The sequence below is a fragment of the Drosophila biarmipes genome, unplaced genomic scaffold (genome assembly GCF_025231255.1).
Source record: "Drosophila biarmipes strain raj3 unplaced genomic scaffold, RU_DBia_V1.1 ptg000022l, whole genome shotgun sequence".
NCBI lineage: Eukaryota > Metazoa > Arthropoda > Insecta > Diptera > Drosophilidae > Drosophila > Drosophila biarmipes.
This window is the reverse complement of record NW_026114539.1, coordinates 409,437-434,121: the sequence shown is the minus strand read 5'-3', so window position 1 is coordinate 434,121 and position 24,685 is coordinate 409,437. Positions and strand designations below refer to the sequence as shown.

At 35.9% G+C, this 24,685-nt stretch overlaps 1 protein-coding gene across 9 annotated transcripts in view; it reads right to left on the bottom strand.

The window, feature by feature from the left end:
• Positions 1 to 24,685, bottom strand: part of LOC108029318 (unconventional myosin-VIIa) — a 792,260-nt gene that overhangs the window by 543,117 nt on the left and 224,458 nt on the right. For all 9 annotated transcript variants that reach the window (XM_050890354.1, XM_050890355.1, XM_050890361.1 and 6 more), the window contains exon 4: positions 16,952 to 17,059. In XM_050890354.1, coding sequence (XP_050746311.1) covers positions 16,952 to 17,059 — 108 coding nt within the window. The remainder of the gene's footprint in view (positions 1 to 16,951; positions 17,060 to 24,685) is intronic.

The window sequence follows — 24,685 nt, the reverse complement described above, 5'->3', positions numbered from 1 at the left end:
CCAGGAGCGTTTTTTAAAGTTTTTATTTTATATTGTGACCTTATCAGCTGCATTTTAGTTAGTCGGTACCCATCGGTACTAATTTCCATCTGTTACATCCAAGATTTCGATTGACTGGCTAACATTATTATCAATCTAACAATTTAACTGGTGCGCAATTTGTTTTACCTTTATTGAATCTTAAATCTACTCTTCCGTATTGTTCGATTCGACAATATCCAAGATTTCGATTGACTGGCTAACATTATTATCAATCTAACAATTTAACTGGTGCGCAATTTGTTTTACCTTTATTGAATCTTAAATCTACTCTTCCGTATTGTTCAATTCGACAATACTCTAAGTTATAATCAGGTCGTCTAGGGAATCCACATTTAACCTGTTCGCTTATGTCAACTCAACAAGGGGAACAATCCACTCTAAATATCAGAACATTCATTAAACCAGTTAATTTAAAGCTATACTACATTCGTCGGAAAGTATGTTACAACTAAAAGATATCTATCTTCTTATAATTTTTCGATATATCCATGTCTGTCTATTGGAATGAACGCTTCAAATTAATCCTTCATATAAACTCTGATGTTTCGAAAACTGTCACAGCAAGAGGAGTTGGATTTAAGTTTTAGATCCCATTGCTTCGTACACAGTTGGGAATATAAAGAATAGGCCTTTAAGGCGAAAATGCAAGCGACCGATCTCTGAATTCGTATGTTGATACGCAACCGAAGATTTAGTAAACTTAAAAAAACACTTGCAAATTCTTCGGTAAAATATGTTTATTGTATATAATTAGGCTTGCTTGGCATAAAAGAAGCATTCACATGTGTTGAACTATTTGTAGGGCATGTTTTCTAAACCAAGATGAGTTAAGGATGAGTTATCGCGTGATGTGGTTGGTATGGTTTGGTATGGTATGATATGGCTTTTCAAATATACTCTTCAATAGGATTGTTGCTAAGTGTTGTTAACGTTTGTTAAAAGCTTTTCCGCAGTCTTTCCCTAAGTGTAAGGAGTCGTAAATAAGATGTTCTTTATGACGACATAATGATTTGGATGTTCCGGCTCTAATTTTCTCGTGGCCCAGTTATAGAAGAGAAGGCGTTACACATAAATATATTAAAATTAAATATACTCGTTACGACCTGGCATGTCGATTCCTGGGCTTCCTGCGCAGCGCAGCAGGGTCCCACCCTCTCACCTACCACCCACCCTCCAACGTATCGCGATGTAACAAGATGTATGCTATGCGCACCAATATTTGGGTGCTCCGACGACGCTCCAAATGTACGTTCTTAAAGATGTTGGTTAAAATGCACACGATGCGTTACCAATGCTATTTCATTTGGCGCAATGAAACGTTAGTTTTTTGGTTGGGTATATCTTGGTAATTCGCGAAGTTGACTAAATACAAGCTTCAGACAACGCCTAAGATCTCCTTCCGGGGCTATAGTTATAGCCTAACTTGGCCGTTATTCATAATTTTTGATTTAAATTCAAAGAACATTCCCTTTGATAATACTATCAATATAATATTATCTTTGTTCAGATCTTGCACAAAATACTTAGATATTTTCAAAGATTTATTAAACTATTTTTTTTTAGTAGTTAAGTATGATTGTTGCTTTCTGACTCGTTTAAAGTAATTTATTTGACTTATACTTTCGATACGGGAGAATCGCAATGCATAAGCATATAAAGGTGTTTTTAATTGGGAACAAATTACTTAAAAAGGGAAATCTATTTATAATAATAAATAAAGATTTTCCATTTTATGTAGCTGATAATGTCAAATATATCACGGGATGCAGTTGAAAAGGACCGGCATGTCAGTGCAAAATATGGCGAATGTTCAGGAAAATTGATGAATTAATAGCAAACTAAACACAAAAACTTAACTGAATTTAAAATAAGCGAAAAGACCCTTAAGCACAAAGAAATAAAAATTAATTTATTATAATAAACAATTTCTACACTAAAAAAACATAGAGCAACAAACAAAATAAAAAGCGATTAAAAAAGTTTGTTCGCGTTTGCTAAGTACAAATTTGTACCATAGAAAACCGCATAATGCCACAAAATTTAAATTTAAATTTTTTACTTGCCATGCAAATAAGGTTTTAAATCGTAATGTGTAAAATATTTAGGAAAAAAACTTTTTAAGAATTAAAATTAGCTTTGTTTTATAATGTTTTTCCATTACGATTTGCATACAGGTGACGGAAAAGAAGATGAGAAAATGAGAGCTCCTAAAACAGCTCTAAACAGGAAAAAATGATCGATTTCAGTGTCCGGTTAACCGAAGACATTTTATTGATTCACTTGTGTTAGGTCTCTGAACCTTGAACTGGACTTAAGAAGTGTCTTTTCTAATACGTTAGCCAAACCCAAAACCAAACTTTCTTATATCGTTTTACAATATTACACAGCTTAACAAAAATTGCATTCAATTTCTATTACAATTGTATTAAAAGCTTTTCTTCTATTAAGAATATTCGATTTATCAGGGTTTATTTCGTTTGTGCCGTGGATAGTTGAATCTGTCGACTGCAGTCAACAATACAAGGTTTATATTGATAGTTCAAGTGCTTATTACTCCTAAATAACTAACCCTCTTTAGCCAACTGCAGAACGATTCTCGGAACAGTCCGTGAAATTGTTAGCCCCGAATTGGATAGCCAGCTGAATTTTTCTTTACCATGCAGATTAAAAAGAAATTAAATATTATGTTCTGACTATAATTTGACTCCCCTAAAACAATTCGTTTTACATATTCATGCGCAGAAATATATCCTACTCTTTTTTTCTAAATAAATTCTAGTCTATAATCTCGTGAATTCGTGCCTTACGACACATGGTAGCGCTTCTCGGTCGGTTGGGTAAAAGTACGGCCGTGGGATCCCGCGAGAAAAAAGGATCTTCGAGCTTGTTTACAGGACCTAGTTGACTGCGTGTCAAGACGCTGCGCAGCTGTTACTTCCGCTAAAGTATACACTACAAAATATTAAATGAAGAATATCTACATACATTTAATAGTTATTATATGTCTAACAAACTAATTATATTATAATAGGAATTTTAGTAGCTCCTATAGTTTTAAACCCATTTATTAAGTGGTGATATTTTTTTTCGTTAAGTTTTATGAGTGTTATGATATAGTTGTTAAATAATTAAATTATTTAAAATTTAATTAATTAAATTATTTTCTGTGTCTTTATTGTGATTTGATCCCAAAATGGTACAACATGTTTTGATAGAGCTAAAAGTGTAGGTAAGCTGAATATTAAAAAATTGATCGAGACGGTGGTGCTATTTTTCGCAGATGTATATGAAATGCAGTTTGTGTGATACTTTTTGTGAATTCCATTGTTAATGGCTAAACGGCCATAACTAAGTGGCCTAATCCTTATATTATGAAAAGTTTGCAATTAGTTAGTTTTTATGCTTTAGCAGAGAATGAACTGTGCTGAGGTTGAGCTAACGGAGAATAGCTGCTAGTGCTAAAAGTGTATTACGATCCCCATTTCCAGAGGTAGGAAATGGAGCCGCGGGATTCGTTGAGTTGCGTTGATAACTAATTTATTCTCAAGTTGGTACTCACTTACTTATTAACTTAATTGAAATGAGATATATTCAAAAGTAGGTCATTTATTTTAGATTATGGTAGCAGCTAGCGTCGTTGGCTTGGCTGACACTGCAACAATGTGACATTAAATATATTATCTTGGTCAGCAAATCCCATAACCAGTGGGCGACACCGAGCGCCTGGTATTGCTCCCTACTTGGCTTCTGCTTGATTTGAACTATAAAGCTCTGTTTCCTCATAATACCCATTGATTTGCTTGGGCTAATAAATATTTAACTGTCAAATCCTTAACACGTTTCCTTCAGAGGGCAAAACTTATCTTAAATAACAAACGAAGGAGTAAATACACTTTTAAAATGCCCAATGGTGCTGAGTCCGATCGCAGTGCTCAACAATGCGATGATGCTGGCGTTGGTGCTCCAACGTTTGCGGAATTTTATAGCGCCTGTCTGCGCGAGGCATTTCCCGTAGGTGAAAACCCGGAAGCTGTTAGTGTTAACAAACCAGGCAAGCTTTTATAGAAAGCTTCCCCCTACATACCATTTTCTCTGCTTGACACACTAGGCAAGGTGTTTAGAAAGCTTATTTCCAAACGGCTTTATCTAGCAATCGAAGCTAGTTCGGCCTCTGAAACGAAATTTGCACTTAAAACGCGATCCAAACATTCATATGAATTGCAGAGAAAGCCCTAACGAAAAGCAAGTGAGGAAGGTGGACTCATGGCTGTCACTTGTCATTTCCAAGCTCGTGGCCAACAAAACGGAAGCTACCCTCGTTAGCAGCGAGAAAGAAACTTGATGTTCGGCGGGATCAACATAGTATCTCAGTGAGCATCAATATACAAAAGGTGTCACGATCAACACCCGGCTGTCAAACAGGAAGCACGCGGCGTCCGCCAACAACAAGAATGCTGCGACCGCCAGATCGCTCATCCGGATCCTACTGAAGCAATATCGGAGAAAACTCACAACGAGCTTCGTTTCGTCGCAGGTACTATATACCGCCCCGATGTGAGCCTAAGCCCTCGGACACGAGTGAATTGTTTCACGCGCACAGGATATTCATTGCTTTTTATCTCCGAGTAAGTGGCGCTGGTCATTCGTTTAGTTTCTTTAAGCGAGATAATAAGGGTGGTACAACAATTGAATGGCGAGACATCCCGCAAGAAGGCGATTATGTGGTTTCTAGAAAACAGGGGTGTACAAGCACAAGGCACTTGTTGTTTATCTTAACAATTTATAAATAACTATCTTACAGCAAAAACAACAGAAGGTTGTTTTTTTCGCTCATAGAGCTGGTATTCTTCTAGCGGTTACACATTTTTTTGAAATTAGGAAATGGTCTGTTTCGTGAAAAGCGTTTTCGTTGTGAATTCGGGTACCAGGTCGTTTCTTCTACCTTGACCTTTGTGAAGACTTCACGTTGACTATGAGATACATATGAGCATAGCCAAATGCCAATTTTTGAAACCGATCCGAATAGTAGAATGAACATCATTATTTTCATTATTATTTTTCGGCGAAATCGCTCATGAAAATAGTTAAGTGAGAGTTGTATTGATGGACTTACCCCCGTAGACAAAGTGATTGCGTACATGACGTCCATGTTCAATCTCTCGAGGTTCTCCTTTCGATTTTCAGCGCTAACAGTCGTTTAAGCTGGCCAGAGACTTTGTTCTCCATATAAAATAAAAGTGTACGATAGATACGTAAAAAATCGGTATAACTCGCTGCAGTGTAAAGTTAAAGCGCACATTCCAATCAGTTAAGTATTGCAGTGTTTATTTATTATTTATTTGTGGAACGTTGATGCACTAACAGCAGTACAAAAAAGTGTACAGTACAAAAGTACAAAAAAGTAAGGAATATACTTTTTAATATAGGGTGCTATAATTTTTAGAAAGAACGCGCACTTGATATTGTGGAACCCAGATAGCTCTATTTGCAGTATGTGGAAATCAAATTTAAGTTTCGGATCCCAGTTACGTCTGTCTGCAATTTTTTGTTAAATCTATCTATTACTAAAGTGCAAATTAGAGGTAATAATTTTTTAGGAATTTGAAAATTCTTCTATATTTCCACCTTCGAATCCTTTATGTGGACTGGAATAATAAAAGGAGCTTTTTAGATAGTAGAAAAAAAGAGATTATCTCACCATCTGAGACAAATGAAAATGTTTATAAATGGGTTTATAAATAATTCGGGCACACAACTTAAGAACAGGACCAGGAGAATAAATGGGAGTTATGGAATTTAAATCTATTAAGATAAGCTACCAGAGCTATAAATAGATTGGAAGAACTTAGAAAATAAATCTGGAATTTTTGGATGTGTAGATGCCCAAAAGAAGGTTTTCGCTTAGCACTTATTACAAACTTATAAATTCCCTCGGACCCTTTGAAAATTGAAATTTACATTGATTAAAAAACATGGATTACCAATGACTGGAATGACTTCCATAGTAAATGATAGCGATCTTCTGGCACAGCAAAAGTGTCAACTCGAGTGCCTTAATTATAATCAGTTTAAGGGAGCAAAAAGGATATATATATGTAGCAAAGCGATTTGGTAAAGCGCCACCTACCGGCTATTTAAGTTACAGACAGATTTAAGCGTTTAAACCGTTTGTGGGCGTTTGAGGGGTCGTAGCAAAATTTTGTTTAGGTCAATCGATAGGTATTGATGAGACAAATACATTTAAACACATTTTTTCTAGCACGAAAACTGTGACCATCACAGTTTTGCGCGGCTTTTGGGCGTTAGAGTGGGCGTGGCAATTTTTTTTTATAAGTTTTGATCAAGAATATATATACTTTATGGAATCGGAAACGTGGAGCATAATAAAGAGAAAATATGTCATAATTTAAAGTACTACTACGAAAGAAGCAAAAATGCATCTCAAGCCACCAATAAAATTTGTGCAGCTTATAGACCCGATACAGTTTCCATTTCCACTGCAGATATGGCTATAAAATCACTGAATTGGTTGAAAAAGACCGGCATAGTACCTGCCGAAGGATCGGCCAAAACGTTTTAAACCATTTGAGAAAGCTTGGAGTCAGCAAGAAGCTTGATGTATGGGTGCCACACATATTGACGCGAAAAATAGCTATGACCGTATCGAAGCATACAAATAGCTACTTTATCGCTTTATAGCTAAACTCTAAATTGGGACTCTAACTGCCAGCGACAACAAAATTGGCTATCTGAAATAGGGAAGCAAGCTTCTATAAGGGGGCACGAGCTTCTCGTTGGGAACGCGTCCTTCAACATAATTATATTAAACTTAAATATAATACAATATACAATAAATAAAATATAATACAACTATGTCAATCTGCGTATTGGTTTTTCGTGCACTTGTGCCTTATGCGTTGAAATAGACAGTGAGGCACAAGGCACGAAAAACCAATACGCAGATTGACATAGTTCACGAAAAATAAATACGTAGATCAATATAGTCTATTACTCTGCCAACAAGCCCAGTACATATACTAAGAATGAACGCGGTGCAGAGACGTCAGCAAATAAAAACGTAGTTAGATGACGATTTAAGATGACAATCTTTCTTTGAACAAAAAGGAGCATTTTTTAAAGGTATTTTAAATATATAAAAACGTAAAATATAAAAAAAAAATTTCGTGAGTAAAAAAAGATTTATTAATACTTAACTCAACATGCCACTGGAATAAAAAAATAAAACTATAAATGCACAAAAACACAAAAGTAAAAATGCGCGTAGAGATTGCAAGAGCGAGAGCGCGAGAGTGTGGCTATCGACTGAGCGTGGTTTGCGGAACAGAAACAAAATATACACGAAAATAGTACGACAAGAAACGGGAGAGATATTACAGAAAGATTACTTACCAACAAAAGCTATTGCAGCAAATGTACCACAGCGTACAAAATTTACAATAACAAAATACGCAGCCTAAAATTAGAATAGGTAATTTTTGTGGGTGCAAGACCAAAGAGCCTTCCTATGTGCTGCTTTAAGCAGCTCTTAAACTAATACACAAGTTTTCATTTTCAATGGTATATTTATACCCGTTACTCGTAGAGTAAAAGGGTATACTAGATTCGTCAGAAAGTATGTAACAGGTAAAAGGAAGGGTTTCTGACCCCACAAAGTATATATTTTTTTAATCAGGATAACTAGCCGAGTCGATCTAGCCATATCCGTCTGTCCGTCCGTCTGTCTGTCCGTTTCCACGCAAACTAGTCTATCAGTTTTGAAGCTATCGGGCTGAAACTTTCCCAAAAGTCTTCTTTCTATTGCAGGTAGTTTATAAGTCGAAAGCAACCGGATCGGACAACTATATCTTATAGCTCCCATAGGAAATATAGGGGAAACATATTAACATATAACCTAAGATGGGAAATATCATTTTTTAATTAGTTCTGAATTTCGAATTATATTTTATCAAAATCTGACGACTTTATCATATAGCTGTCATATGAAAGATCGGAAAATTAGTGGTAAAAGGATATGAAAAAATATATCTTCGGTGTTTTTTAACATATAATGTTCTAAGCTTGGAAATAACACATTTCATTTAGTTTTGTATTTCGCATTAAATTTAATCAAAATCGGACGACATTATAAAATAGCTGCCATAGTAACGGTCGGAAAATTAGTGGTAAAATAATATGAAAAAACTATATCTTTGGTGTTTTTAACATATAACCTTCTCAGCTTGGAAATAACGTTTTTTAATTAGTTCAGAATTCCGAATTAAATTTTTATCAAAATCGGACGACTATATCATATAGCTGCCATAGTAACGATCGAAAAATTAGTGGTAAAATAAATCAAAAAAAATTATATCTTCGGTGTTTTTTAACATATAACCTTCTAAGCTTGTAAATAACATTTTTTAATAAGTTCTGAATTTTTAATTCAATTTTATCAAAATCGGACGACTATATCATATAGCAGTCATAGGAACAATCGGGAAATTAGTGGGAAAATAATACGAAAAATTTATTTACTTAAGTTGATTATTTCTTATAACTGCAAGGGTATGCAAACTTCGGCTTGCCGAAGTTAACTTACCTTCTTGTTTTTGGTATTAAATCTTTACCTTTTTTAAGCATTTCAAAGTAAACGTCCCTATTATAAAATATTATTAAACTTCAAGAGGAGGCTACAATTGGGTTTAAATACGAGTATACTGCCGAGGACTTATTTGAACCTCTTTGATGAACCTCTTGTTTGTCTTTTCCGTTTTGTTTCTTCGTGATCCGATTCCATTTTTTCCCTCGAGTTTTTATACCCTCGCAGAGGGTATAATGATTTCAGTCAGAAGATTGAAGGAGATCAGCGTTATTAGACGAGTCGATCTAGCCATGTCCGTCTATCCGTCCTTCTATCCGTCCGTTTCTTCCCATAAGTCTTCTTTCTATTGCAAATAGTATATAAGTCGAAACCAGCCGGATCGTACAACTTATCTTATAGCTCTCATAGAAACTAGCGGGGAAAAATTTTTAGAAAAATGATGTCTTCGGTGTTTTTTAACATATAACCTTCTAAGCTTGGAAAAAACATTATTTAATAAGTTCTGAATTTCAAATTAAATTTCTTCAAAATCGGACGATATATTATATAGCTGTCACAGCAACGAACGGAAAATTGGAGGGAAAATGATATGAAACAAATTATAACTTTGGGGCTTTTTGACATATTATTTTATAATATTGGGAATATCATTTTTTTAAATTTTCACTGAAATCACTGAAAACATTAATCCTTAAAAATATCACATGGTGATAATAAAGTTGATTATTTCTTATATTTGCAAGGGTATACAAACTTCGGCTTGCTCAAGTTAACTTCCTTTCTTGTTTTTTAATAACTTGCTCAAAATATCTTCTAGAATTTTTCTTATGGTACTGAAACTAAAACAAAAACTTGGTAACAAGAAGAAAAGGACGGAAAATTTATATTTTGGTAACTTCTGTGGCTAGTAACTCCATTAGTTAGTGTGTTGAAATGTCCTCTAGAACTATTAACTATTAACCTTTAAATAGTGGCAAACTGGTCAGTTCTCGCATAATAGCTCTTTTCGCGAATATTCCAGGAACGATTCTGTTTAACATTTGTTAAGTAACACTAGTGTATACAGGGATAACTCTAATGAATGTAAGATAGTGTAAAAGATTATTTATCTAGAATGTATTGTAAATGAAGAAAGAACACTGTAGTTGACGCAATCACCTATCAGATAGAGATAGAAATAGTGACGACGAGCACCAGGAGGATGCGCGAAGTCGACAACTATATATAAAATATATACACGAATAAATTAAAATATACAGTAATCGTTCAATGGTTACTTGTAATACCTCAATCAAAGGGTATTGCAAAAATAAAGGATTGCGTGCCGCGAATTTTTAAAAATCAATTGGTTTGGGAGAGGGTTTTAAAAGTTCAAAAGTAAAAATTTGAAATTTTGAGGCCGGTAGGTATAATTACCCCCCGCTATTAACCTAATGGTATTCTCACTTAAAACACGCGTACAATGACTCTCAACTGTCAAAATCGGATGCTCCGTTCAAAAGTAACGCGCAAAACAAGATTTTCACGTACATCTCAAAATAAAAAAATAATTATGTTTTTTCTGTTTATCCATTTGTACCAAAATGATTTTTTAGGATCCTGAAAATTTTAGATGACGCTAATCAGCTTAATATAAAAAACTTTAGTTCTACCAATTTGGAAAAACTACTTAGTTTGGCGGGAATACTGCTATGAATAGCTTCAACCTTAACTTACGAACTATTTACGTCTTTCAAGCTTGATTTGTCTAAACAGAACCGTTTAAGAACTTTGGGAAATTTTTCTTTTATTCCGATTTTGTAAGTTTTTTTCTGATTGCTCAAAAACAGATCTAACGATTTCAAATTAAATTTTTTAGCTGTATAGTTATAAGGATTCTTTAAGTCTTGACGTACAACCCATTTCTGTAAAAAGTCCCGTTTTAAAGTTATTCATAAACAACAAGAAAGGAAGTTAACTTCGGCTATCCGAACTTTGTATACCTTTGCAGTTATAAGAAATAATCAACTTTAGTTGGTAGGCTTAGTTGAAGGCTTCATTGAATAAAATAATTATTTCATTATTTCTCTGACCGTTTCTTTGACAGCTATATGTAAGAGTTATATTCCCAGTGGTTATAGAACAATATGTCAAAAAACACCGAAGCTATTATTTGTTTCATATTATTTTCCCACCAATTTTCAGATCTTTCTTATGACAGCTAGAAGATATAGTCGTCCGATTTTGATAAAATTTAATTCAAAATCAATTTAAAATTTTATTTCCAAGCGTAGAATTGTATATGTTAAAAAGACACCAAAGATATAAAGATGCGTTGTCAGTGTCAGTATGTTTTTGTTATCGGTGCGTAAATGAGCTTCGAAGAGCCAACATTAAATTTTGTTTTAAAATTAGCTAAACTTTTACCGAAGTTACCTTCCTTTCTAGTTTTCTATCATATTAAAAGTAGGCCCTTTCGTTAGAGTGGGCGTGACACCCCGCTGAAACAAACTTGCGCTGCACTAGGAATCTGCGTGCCCACACATGCCCTCACAGTGCGTGGTTAAATTGCCCTATGCGCAATTCACAGATAGACAACGGATCCACGTCAGATTTAGAAAATATGGAATTTATATTGGTTGTCGCACATCCAGGAACGACCGAATGGAAGACTGGAGATAAACAACCTAATACAAGTCAATGATATCGCTATTGCTATGAATGACGGGAAAGTCCAACAGATTGGAAGCTATGTGTATTACGGAATTACATCCGGGTTTGTGTTTCAACGATCCAGACAGCTTCTGAAGATAGGTGTGTTTAGACACGCACATTGACTCAGCAAATATTTACATAGCTTAGTTGTGAACAAGGGGAAGTCTTTACTCTGAGTCCAGAAAATCAGAGCGACATGTAAGGCTGATTTTGCCTGTACTGGATTGAATATCTTCTCGGAAATGGCTATGGTCCTGGTTATTTCTGCGTGCTGAACACATTAACAGAATTTGCTACTTGGCAATTTTGAAGCGTGAAGCGTTTTTATTCCTGCAAACGAGAAATTTTTATTACGCCCTTATTGAAAACCTAGTTGTAAATATGTACACATATCAAACAAAAACGAATCTGAACAAGGAAAAAATCAAAAAAAAGTTTTACGCTCAGGCAGAGCTATAGCTTCCGAACTAGTATATGTAGCCACTCTTATTAAATACAAATTTCAAAATGTGACTTTATACAACAATGTTTTACAAGTAAAATATGAGAAAATATTAATGGGTATACACTTTAAGGCTTAATCCGAAATCGTTAAAGCCGAAAAAATCGGAACAAAAAAACTTTTAAAATAGCGTTCTGAGACAAACTGGCAAACAAAATAATATATTAATTTTGAGAAGTATCCCAAAATCTTGTTTTGCGCATTAATTTGAACGAAGCATATCATTTTAGAGTTGAAGTTGTTTGGTCATTTCACAGTGGATTTTTGTTTTCTATATTCGTTGCGATGCCCGACTATAGAAAGCTGCGCGCAGGGGCGTAGAGCTGATCATCGCTAATATATATATATGACACAAAACTAAACGTGCAGACAATAATTTGATGTACATCGTGGCAAATAAAGAAGATAATAATTTGGTGTTAGACCAACAGGAACATTGAAAGTTAGGAGGTTTAAGTTCTGCAAGATCAATATCACCTCTTATAAGAATTTGCATTAAAACAGTACCAAGAATTGTTCTACGATTTACAAGTATATATCAAACTACTCTAGTAGAAAGGCACCCTAGTACAAAACTACGAAAAGCAAATAAAAGACATTTTTTTTTTTGCACCGACTTAATACGGTCGATTTACACTTGATATTGTGTAGTCCAAGCCGACGAACAATATTCCAAAATAGGACGGACAAGGGAAGGGAACTAATAATTTTGTTGTATGTTGGTCATCAAATTCTTTTGCCCACTTTATAAACCTAAGAACATTCATAGCTTTATTGACAGTGGACATTAGGGTCCAGAAAAACATATAAATCATTACCTGACTATATTAGGCGAATGGCGTATTTTTAAGAAAGTAACATTTAATACACTTAAGGAAATTCATATTTAAATTGTTGTAATCACACCATCCATGAAAATAATCAATATTTAGCTATAAGTTAAATCCCCACGCTATATTAATATATGATATACAAAACTTAACGTCATCGGCATACATTAGTAGACGAGAATGTGTTATGAAAGAGGGAAAATCGTTAATAAACAAAGTAAACGGCAAAGGCCCAAATAACTACCTTGAGGCACTTCAGGATGTCACGTAAATTAATTTTGAAACAGCATTCTTGAATATAACCCTCTGAGTCTTACCATTCAAGTAACATAAAATCCAAGATAATAGATTACCAGAAAACCCAAGCTGATCTAATTTAAATATAAGAAAAGAGTGGTTAACGGAGTCAAAGGCCTTACTAAAATCCGTATATACAATGTCAGTCTGCATTTTTTTCTTAAATCCATTTATTACAATAGATGTCACTTCAAGAAGGTTGGTGGTGGTCGATCTTCACTTAACAAAACCATGCTGACACGGTGATATAAGCGAGGAAATAAATGTTGCAAATGAGAAGTGATATTACGTTCAAATGCTTTAGGAATAGCTCTATAATTTTGGGCATCAACCTTCGCACCTCTTTTATGGAGTGGAATAATAAAAGAGTCCTTCGAGATGGAAATAGACAAAATAAAAAGTTTAAGAATCGGTTTACAATGGTTGACGCATTAAATTTAAGCACACATCCAGGAAATCCATCTGGACCGGGAGAATTAGTTGGCATTGTTGTTGCTAAATCTTTTAAGAGAGAGTTTTCGGTAATTACAGGGGTAAAAATTCAATTTTCTCTATTTAAGGGATTAGGGTAGTTAGAATTTGACCAAGCTGTCAATTTATAAGTAATTTGAAAAAACTCAGCAAATAAATCAGCGTATTAGAATCCGCCGATGCCTCCATTGAGTTTAGAGAACATTAAAATTCGATCGAGCAACCACACATTTCTAAAAATCTGATGGCTTATTCGATTTTTGATACTTTTAATAAGTGTTTATTTAAAGATTTCAAGTCTTTGAAGCGTATTGGTAAGCCAAATGAGAAAACATCTCATTGTAGTTGGAGAAACCAAAGGAGAGAGGGTATCAGAAAAGGGGAGGCAAATTGTCAATTCCATAGTTGGATGATATCGGCCTTCAGGTACAAAAAGAGCGTCAATTAAACATACCCTGTCTTCAGACGTTTCTGAAACAAACACATGACCTAATTATCCATTTAAGGAATTTCGTATAAAGGCATCCACAAAATCAAGGACTTATAAAGGATAGGAGGAGACCAAAAAATATCAGGTAGATTAGATTACCCAAACAATTAAAAGGTCTCTGTCAGAAAGAAGTGCTAGAAAAGATCTTGTTACAGACAGATGGTGTTGATAAATAACTAGATCCGATCCAGGTGGAACATAAGAACATGTAACAGAAATAGATAAAGATTGCAAGGAATCTTTCACACTTAGAAATTTAGTTTCAATTTGAGAATTCTTTCAAATTTTAGGCTTGAGGTAACGGCAAACAGCACCCGACGATATTTGTTAAAATCAGTTGCAAGTGCAAAGGCACAGACTACAATTTTCTTCTGAAATATCGCGACATTTTTCTTTTAACAAAATCGTGTGTACACGATTCTCAATTCGCACTTTACGCACTTTGCCAACTATATTTATTAAGGAAACAAGTCACACAAGAATCGATTTACACAATCGACTACTAGATAACAAAAATGAGCTACAAGGACAGATCCAACAGCTCATAAAGAACTAAGGCAAGGATTCTGCCGAGCGACGCCACCGAGACGGTTATTATTCTAGTAACCTAAACCAGTTGGAAGAGCTCTGACAGCAGTTTTGATACCTAGATGAAGGAGTCTAGCAAGCGGCAATATTCACTGGAGATGAGTATGCCTTAAAATTAAAGGGCTGATAAAAAACTATCAGCAAGTATATGACGTCAAACATAGCATCAGCAAGTGGCCCTCAAAAGGTAAATCGTCGAATCCAGGACAACCCGAAAGACCCATCAGTTAACCAAATCAAGATTGACTCATAGATCGGTTATCCGTCCACTACACAGAAAATGCAACAAATTAGAATCATCTCTTATTCTCGCATCCAAAGCATCAACAGGTCACACGACGACACTTGCCAACGACTAAAATCCAAGTACCGAAATGCAAAATTTTAGTCCTGAGTGAAATCGTTAATTATGTGCTTATTAACAGATCTGCACTGCTCCAGCACTACATGATAAAGTGTGAAAGACTTAGAGTACCCTTAAAAACCTCGACATTCTAGTAAGCTAAACCAGTTGAGCGATTTGTAGCAGCAGTTCTGTGAGCTAGATGAAGAAGTTCAGCAAGCAGCATTTCCCACTGGGGATGAGCACGCCTTAAACTCACAGCTTTAAAAGAGTTGGTAAAGAAATATCAGCTTGTATTCAAAGAATATGGTATTCAAAAAATATGGCGTCGTTAATCAAGCAAATCAAGAGTGAATTATTGATCGAAGCGCTATTTCGTCAGCTACAGAGACGATGCAACGAATTAGTATCCTTTCTTATTCTTGCATCAAATGCGCCAATCATCGCACCAGCTTTACAACGCCACCTGGGGGTCCAATGGCCCCTGTGATATCGATAATACGCCTGGTTGTTTCTAGATTAGCCCCGGTTTCACGAAGTTTGTGGAGTTAGTGCATAATAAAGCAACTCAGCCAGGCAGAAGTTGCATATTCTACAAGGATACGGCCTATTCTTTAACTCGAATATGACGACACCTGGCAACGACTAATAGCCAGATACCGAAACGACAAAATTTTAGCTTTTGTGGCAATTAGAGAAATCGTCGATTACGTGACAATCAACGGGTCTGCGCAACAGCTTCGGACACTACATGGTACAGTCCGAAAGACTTCAAGTACCCTTAAGGACCTCGACATCTGCACAAATTCCTGGGATCTTATTCTGTATTCTGTTAGTTAATACGTCTTTATCAGCTGTTTTCACTTTTTTCTCATGTATAAAAAATAAAACGAAATTCTACGGCTAGCAAGCCATGTAAAAATATTACATGAATTATTTATTTATTTATTAATAAGTAAAATTATGTTTTTTTGCATTTATATATATAAATACATATATAAGCTAACTTAAGAAAATTGTTTCTTTATTTCTTTTTATTTTGATCGAATATATAATTGTAGCATATTTAAATTTTTAGGGTCTTTCACTACTGAACTTCCGTTAAATGCCACTGTTAAATACCTATTATATACAAACAGGCTATGTTTGTACCCTGCAAGTATTTTCTATCGCGAAAGACACTTCTAAGGGACTTCTAGAAGATGAAAAGAATCTTCCGCAATATCGCATTCGGATCGCGGAAGTGACTCTCGTCGGAAAGAAATATGCCAATTCGGCGACACTTCTTTGAGTCACTTTGGCGTAATTTCGGGAAGAATCGCTAAAGTCACTCTTGGAAGTGTCGTCAAAGTCACTACACGAAGTTCGCCGAAAAAGCACATTTCTTCCCGACGGGAGCCATGTACGCGATCCGATTGCGTATCGCCGAAGTCACTTCTGGAAGTTACTTAGAAGTGACTTAACAGACGCTTGTAGAAGATACCAGAAGGGCCTTTCCCCATTGGAAATCTTGAATAAATACTTGTTTTAACATGTTCTGCAATATTTTTATTTATTTTTGCTATAAAGTCTTTGAGCGCTTGTACACACGGTCCTTGGCATGGCAGAATGTCCAGGTAATGTGTATATAGCTTCAAGTAATCGTACAGCTTCACGTAAATTCACACTCTTCGTCTTTTAATGTGTTATACAATTGAAATTCGAAAAACAAAGCAACGCACAAATTTGATACGAAAATAGACTGACAGTCGAAATAAACTGACGCTCCGACGAAAAACAATAGCGTGGGTCAGAAAGCAGAGGAATTTTTAGAAATAAAGGTGTAACGGCAATTATCGCGTCCTCCTTTTCTCCAATAACTTTGTTTTAAAATGGGTTCTATCATCAATCTATCGTCCAGAAGTGTCAAAGAAGATGGACTATACAAGGCTACAATGGGCAAAATTAAATTAAGTTCACATATCATTCTATTAATGAAATATGGGTTACTGAAAATATATAATATTTTTCTAGAACAGACGGGCGATGACGGTCAATCAAATAAGCACGAAAAAAATGTTGGCTATGGAATAGTTCTTACTTACAAACTTACCTGATTTGTATGGTCATCGACAATATTGGTATAAGCTGCTTCAGCTAAAGCAAAAACATGAGGCGAAAGATCTCCAAGTTTACACCTATGATATTCGAAAACATGTTCCTGCAATGCAAAAATGGTGCTTAAAAATTTACGTACACATGCACAGTAGCCCTTATACAAGGGATGCTTATACCGCTCCTCTTAAAGTGAAAGGGTATAATGTATTGAAGAAAATGTGTGTAACAGGTAAACGTAAACATTTCCGACCGCATAATGTATAATGATATTGACAATGTTGGTATAAGCTGCTTCAGCTAAAGCAAAAACATGAGGCGAAAGATCTCCCAGTTTACACCTATGATATTCGAAAACATGTTCCTGCAATGCAAAAATGGTGCTTAAAAATTTACGTACAAATGCACAGTAGCCCTTATACAAGGGATGCTTATACCGCTCCTCTTAAAGTGAAAGGGTATAATGTATTGAAGAAAATGTGTGTAACAGGTAAAAGGAAACATTTCCGACCCCAATATATATATATTTTTGATCGGGATCACTAGCCAAGTTGATCTAGCCATCTTTGTCTGTCCGTGTGATCCTGAAAACTATCAAAACCGCAATACCGGGGATAACATTTAAGAGATTCCCGCGTGACACAAGTAAGTTTTGCTAAACAAAACCTAATTTTTCTAATAAAGAAAAGAGAGAGATGTTGTTATATCTCTACAATAAACTTAAAATTTAGATTCTGTTAATATAAACCTAAAATTTCTGAAGTGCAAACATGAAGTGCATTCTAAAGAAAAAAGAGACGAAAGATCAATTACAAAGCGTTAAAAAGGAATAGATGCCAGTAAAAAAGTAAAAAAAATCAAAAAATTTACTTTCACGTAACATCGAAATACAATATAATTACTTTACGTTTCTGATTTTCTTCATTACAACGATGCAAATGTGCTCTTGCTTTGAACCAGCGCAGCGGAAACGTGCTTAAAAAAATATATATTTCAAATGTGCGGGCTGGGTGCATTCTAATCCGGTGCCTTCTAGATGTGTTCCAATATAGTGAATCAAGGAGTATTTTACTGGGAATGTAAAATAATTGAAACAATTAAAAAATGGTTTGTTCGGAACTGTACTCTTGATACGCAAAGAAAAAAGAGAAAAGGGAATCTACAAAGAAGCACGGGGTTTTTCTCGTCTCTTGCATTTTTTGTTAGTTGCATTTTAAATTGCAAAAGTAAAGTTCCTGCCTTATTTTAAAAAAAAATTGGTTATTACCACCAATTTTAGATCAATATTTTTTGAAGTAGGGTAGGTATAGTTCATATAGTTCAGTATGAGCAATAAAGTGAATATAATAAAAGCGCCAAGGCATATGTATATAAATAATACATATGTACAATTGTAAATACATAATTTCCATATTTGTATTAATAAATGTATATAATTACTTGTACATCTTTTAGAATCGCAAGAAAGAGAGGGGTTCCCAAGGACTGAATTACGTAAAGGGTAAAAGAACAAGTAAATGTTAGAAAAAATACAAACACCAAAGCATCAAGCAAATCCCCGTACAGAAGGATAGCGATTCCGACTAAAAATAAATGTTGAACTAAAAAGAAATATGATGAAATTCAAATCCCGTTTTATGTATTTCTTGGGAAAGCTTCAAAATATTTTATTTTTGAATGCTTTTAGGTGCATTCCTGGGAACATGTAACAGTTGCATTAAAAAAGAGTGCACCCAGAAGGAGTTTATGTTGTTCTTTCCTGGTGAATTAAAAAATAGGTATTTAGTATGTTGCTTTCAGGTGCATTTCAGATACGTGCTTCCAGAAGCATGCAACGGGTGCATTCTTTTTTTGTCCAGGGCCCGAGTAAAAAAAGTGAGCAGGGGATGGGCAGAACAATTCCCTATGTTCACTTTACATGCATCGTCGAGAAGTCTTTTCTTAGTAACTTCTGGAAGATAGAAATACCATAAACACGTTTTACAAAAACAAATTATATGTACAAATATCGCGTAGAAGTCTCTTCTAAGTCCCTTCTGGACGATAGAAGAAGGATGGTAAACATTTAAAGAAAAACAAAAAAAGTCAGGTTCGCAAGGAATTAACTTCAGAGTCACTTCTGCGCATTCTGCATTTTACAAAAACAACCCACGCTTTTGAACCACACTATTATTTTTCATCTGAGCGTCAGTTTATTTCGCAATTTGCCTGCCGCGTCATTCATGCATCCTCCGGTTCCCTCGTCATTGATGTTTTATTCAGCATCAGAGTCACTCTGCACATATTTTTGGAATTTCGCGTCTCCTGGCGGCAGTTCTTGTCTACTCTGTTCTGAATTAATGGTTCTTGGCGGTTGGTTCTGCTCCCGTCAGTATGTCGTCCACACAAAACTGCACCTTAAATATCTTTGCAAGGAACCTATCTGACTAAAATTGTGCTTTTCTAGAGATTTTCTATTCAAAAGTGTTACCAACTCTCATGTAATATGGATTACATTGGTACTAGAGTTAGTTTTTTGTGGTAACCTAGTATTATTCTTAATCTAGTATCAGCTGTGCTACGCCGCTGCTCGCAGCTTTCGATAGTCGGGCGTCGCAACGAACATAGAACACAATAACAAACAGTGAAATGACCAAACATTTTTCCAGCTACCCTGCCACGCACTCCTAGCGACACCTAGCGACACCCGCTTACTCTAAAGGGTCGACTGATTCTGACGCGGTCAAGAAGCAGATTACCTATTTTTTGCGAGATTAACCATGGCATATATCGGAAACAGTGCGTGCATAGGGGCACAACAGCACTGCACTCGTGTCGTACATTGATTAACCAAATTGTCTGCCGAAGCAGGCTGAGTAGCGCGCGTGGTCCTGTATAGCAATAAGCGTAGTAATGGTATTCGATGTATGATTTAACAAAACGATTCCTTTTGAGCATTAATATTGGGAATTTGGTACTGGGTTTTGGAACCGCGTGCGCTAGTCGACCGCTCACTGAGTGAGTTTCTAATGGGTTAAGCCTTCGGTAAAAACAGGGTGTCGGCAAATTTTTACTTAGAGTGTTAATTTCGACTTATAATAAAAAGCCTACGGAATAGAAACGGAAGGTTCGAGTTCTGATAAAATGTGGTTGTTCCACAGTTTCCAAATCCTGCCGTATGCGAAATGAAATGTATGTGTTGTTATTCTCTCAACCTTTATGTAGGAAGATGAATTTTCGAATTTTAAGAATGGATGATTAATAACAGCAACAGCCATATGGGTGATAACTGGCGATTTAATTTTGAATTGACTTTTCACGAACATTGCAGCAAAGTGCTGATATATAATATATACATTTGGGTACCGTCGGGCGAACTTTCGAGTTTTTGTAGTATCAATTTTGGCAACGTGCTGTGCAGGCGAGGCTGTATAGTTAACCCTGCCAATTAAACATTATTTAACGAGATTTTGTAAAGGGCTCTAAACGACGCGTCGAATGCGATATTACTCGAAGAGCTTCTTGGTCGGAGAACACATTGATACGGAATAAAATAACGAGGCTCTTTTAGGACCGAGAGCTAAATATTCCTTTAGAAACGGGATACACAATGAATAATTTGGTGGGTTCACTTTTCGTCGCTTTCGTTTTATATGAGGGACCGAGATAAGGAGTAGGTTTGGGAGTCGTTTTCTGGTAGAGTCATGTGAGAAGTTATCTGCAAATGATTCCCTCACTCAACATTTGGTCAGGGGTACAAAACTGGAATTTCCTAATTTTCCTAAGCGTCCAAGTTGTTGTCCACCGTATCTACTAGTGGGGTAAATGAGGATGACCGTGCAGGCCAGAAAAATTTTCCTGATGGCGCTATCGCTTTAATTGCAAATTCGTCGTCGTCGTGAATTCCTCAGCCGCTAAGTGTTTATAATGTATATGTCGGGGGCAAGGGTATATTTTCCATCTTGATGCTTTTATTGATATTCGCAGCTGCACAGCGAGTTCCGTTTGGTTCGAATACTCAAGCTCAACTAACTCTTGCATACGCGCTCACGTCATAAACTCACTCAAGACGAGCGTATACAGCCATCTCTGTCTTACTCAAGACTCTTGGTATCTTACCATCGAACCTCACTCAGCAGCAGAGCGTCTCTGCCTCTGCTGCCGTGCATTCGCTCAATATCAACGAGTAAAGCAGAAGCAGGGAATTCCCCGAATTCCCAAATTACCAGAATGCTACATTTATTGGGAATCACACTACGACACGGCCTTCCTGACCTATCACACGTCCTCGTGTGTTTAGCTTTCAATACCACGAGACTCAATTTCACTTTAAACTTTTCTTTATTTTTAAACAGATATTTTTATTTCATGTATTGGACAAAAGCTTTCAAAATAAATATCACTTATATAAATATCAAATATTCTGTATTCATTACATTTCTTCAATTAAACATAATCTTATTAATTAATTTAGTTATTCTTTAATAACATTATTCTCTTTTGTAAAATAAAACATTTGTGCATTTCCTTTGACACATTTTAACAATTGTGTAATTCCTGTAACACATCTTACAATATAACATTAGTGTAGTTCCTTTAACACTTTTTAACATTTGTGTAGTTCCTTTAACACATTACAATAACTTTAGTGTAGTTCCTTTAACACTTTCTTTTTTTTTTAAGATTCTCTTTCTTGATTGTCGGACGCATCTTCCATCGTGCCGTCTCTATCTTCGCGTATTAGCTCATTATTCGGCAAAGCTCTTTAGAATTTATGAGAATATTTGTAAGTTCGCTTACTTGTTAAGGACTTTAACAGATATCTATCTCCATCTAGTATTTTGACAATCTCAAACGGCCCTTTAAATTTAGGGTCAAGCTTAGTTTGATGACGCTCCTCATTCTTAATCAATACGTGATCGCCTAAACTATGTTTAATAATTTTCGCCTTATTACTATCAAACCTGCGCTTATCATATCGTGCGCCGTCTTCCATATTTTGTTTGGCTTGTTTTCTTAGATTTTCTCTGTCTATTTTGTCATCAACTTGTTCATCTATTGGTAGTAAGCCAAAAGGTCTAGCTTCCTTACCAATTAACAATTCTAATGGGCTAAACTTAGTTACTCTATTCGCCGTACAATTCATTGCCAATTGCACCTCGGCCAACGCATCCTGCCACGATCTCTGACCGGTTTCCACAGCCGTCAACATACTTTTGAGTGTACTCATTACTCGCTCGACCTGACCATTGGCCCTACTCGCACCGGTGGCAATTAAATGCAAATTAATTTTTTCAGAGGAACAAAACTCACGAAAATCTGAACTTGCAAAACAACGTCCTTGATCCGCTATAATTCGGGTAGGCAAGCCAAATAAGGAAACAACTGATCTTACGGCCTTAACACAACTTTCCGTATCTATTTTCAAAGTGTGGTAAAAATAAACAAATTTTGTAAATGCGTCTATTAAGACAATAACGTATTCTTTTAAGTCATTTTTTCCCACTCAATTTTCCTGTTATGTCAATATGTACCATGTGCCACGGTATATCTATTTTGGGAATAGAATGTAACTCTGCCTGCACTTTACCTACGGGTGGCTTCGATAGTTTACAAGTGATACAGTTTTCTACGAACCGACGCACATATTTTGACATGTTTTCAAACCAATAATAGCTATAAACCTTATCTAATGTCTTTTCCCATCCCAAATGCATTATTGATTCGTGGACATGATTGATAATTGCCCATCTAAATGACCTTGGAATTACCGGTAGACATTTAGTTTTACCATTTCGCTGTATTTTCCTATGCAAAATACATTTTCGTAATTCATAGGTTTTATCTAAATTATCTGGTAATTCATTATTTCTTAATTTAGTTGATATATCTAAAATCTCACTATCATGCTGTTGCTCCGAAATTAACCAGTTGTCGGTTACCTCAGTCAAATTTATTCGTTTCTCAGGTATTTTATTTTGAACATTATTTTTCTCAGGCACTGGATTCCGAGATAGACAATCTACGTACGCCATTCGTTCACCCTTTCTGTACTCTAAGACAAAGTCAAATGATTGCAAAAATGCCCACCACCTATGTACCCTCGGCGTTAAGTCAAGTTTTGTGCGACTAGCCTTCAAAGAATTGCAGTCTGTATATACGACAAATTTACGTCCCTGCAAGTAATGGCGGAAATGTCGGATACCATTAACTACCGCTAGCGTCTCTAATTCATAAGAATGATATTTTGACTCGGCAGGAGACGTGCATTTACTAAAATACTCAACGACATGGGGTTTGTTATCAATTTTGTGCAATAATATAGCTCCATAGCCAATTGAACTGGCGTCAGTGTGCAACTCAATGGCCGTTTGGCCTAATTTCCCCGTTGCTTATTTCAAACCCCAGATAGGCATTACTTAATGTTTCGAGTACAGTATGCAACCGTTCCAACGCCTCTTCTTTGGTTTCGGCTATAACCAACACATCATCAATATAAACGATAGCATATGTGTGTGCTAGAGTTCCTAATGCTCTTATTATGGCCCTCTGGAACACAGAAGGTGCATTTTTCAAGCCAAAAGGCATGGTCAAAAACTCGTACTGCCCTTCTGGCGTTACAATCGCGGTTCGCTCTATTGAATTTTCATGTACTGGAATTTGGTAGAAACCACTGGCCATATCTAAGCACGAGAAATATTTAGCACCGCGAAGCCTGGCAATCTGGTCTGCGATAAGAGGCAACGGATACCTATCAGCAACGGTATTTTCATTTAATATCCTATAGTCCACACAAAGACGATCAGTGCCGTTTTTCTTCTTTACCAACATCATAGGGCTGGCGAAAGGTGAGCAACTTGGACGAATAATATTTGCTTTCAATAATTCATCAATTTTACAGCGCACATGGTTTTTTTCTTCCTCGCTTAGCCTGTAAGGACGTCGTTGCACTGTCTTTAGTGGGTCTATTAAATTAATTTCTAACTGCCCTGTCGAGACTCGAGTTTTTGGAATACCGCTGATAAACCAATCAGAGTAACACTTTAGGATATTTGTTAAGGCCATTTTATCGGATTCGACTAAATCAATATCAGCATTTATAATATCTCTGTAATCAGTTACAGTCAAAACATCTACCCTTTTTGTTTTATAAATTTGGAATTTGTCGGCGTCTATTGTTACTCCAAAGCCCTGGCTAAGGATTTCACGACCAACCAACACATCGTATTTCAGATACTTATCCATAATTACGTGTAACAAAATTTCAAAGCAGTATTGTTCAATATTTATATTACATAATACTTGCTGAGTACTACAAATGGCATCATTACTTATACCGTTAAGTTTTACAATGTTGTTTATTCTTTTTCCCTTAAATTTATCCACGGCGCTTTCCTTCACTAAAGAGCATTCAGCACCCGAATCAAAGCAAAATGGAATAGACTCACCGGATGCCCTTATTATACCAGATGGTGGAGCTACTGTGCAGATATCTACCCGCTTCTCATACATTCGGCCTTTTGGACAAGCAGATGCAAAATGTCCTATTTCGTCACACTTGAAGCACTTAACACTTGAGCGATCCTTCGATCCAGTCATGTTGCTGTCGCTGTGGATTTTGCCTTTGCTCTGGCCCTTCTCCAAGCGAGCACGACATTCGGCGTATTTATGGCCAGCCTTTCCACAATAATTGCATTTCATCGGTGTCGGAAACTTGAACTTCTTGCGCTCCGAGCCTGTTGAATCGTCGTCC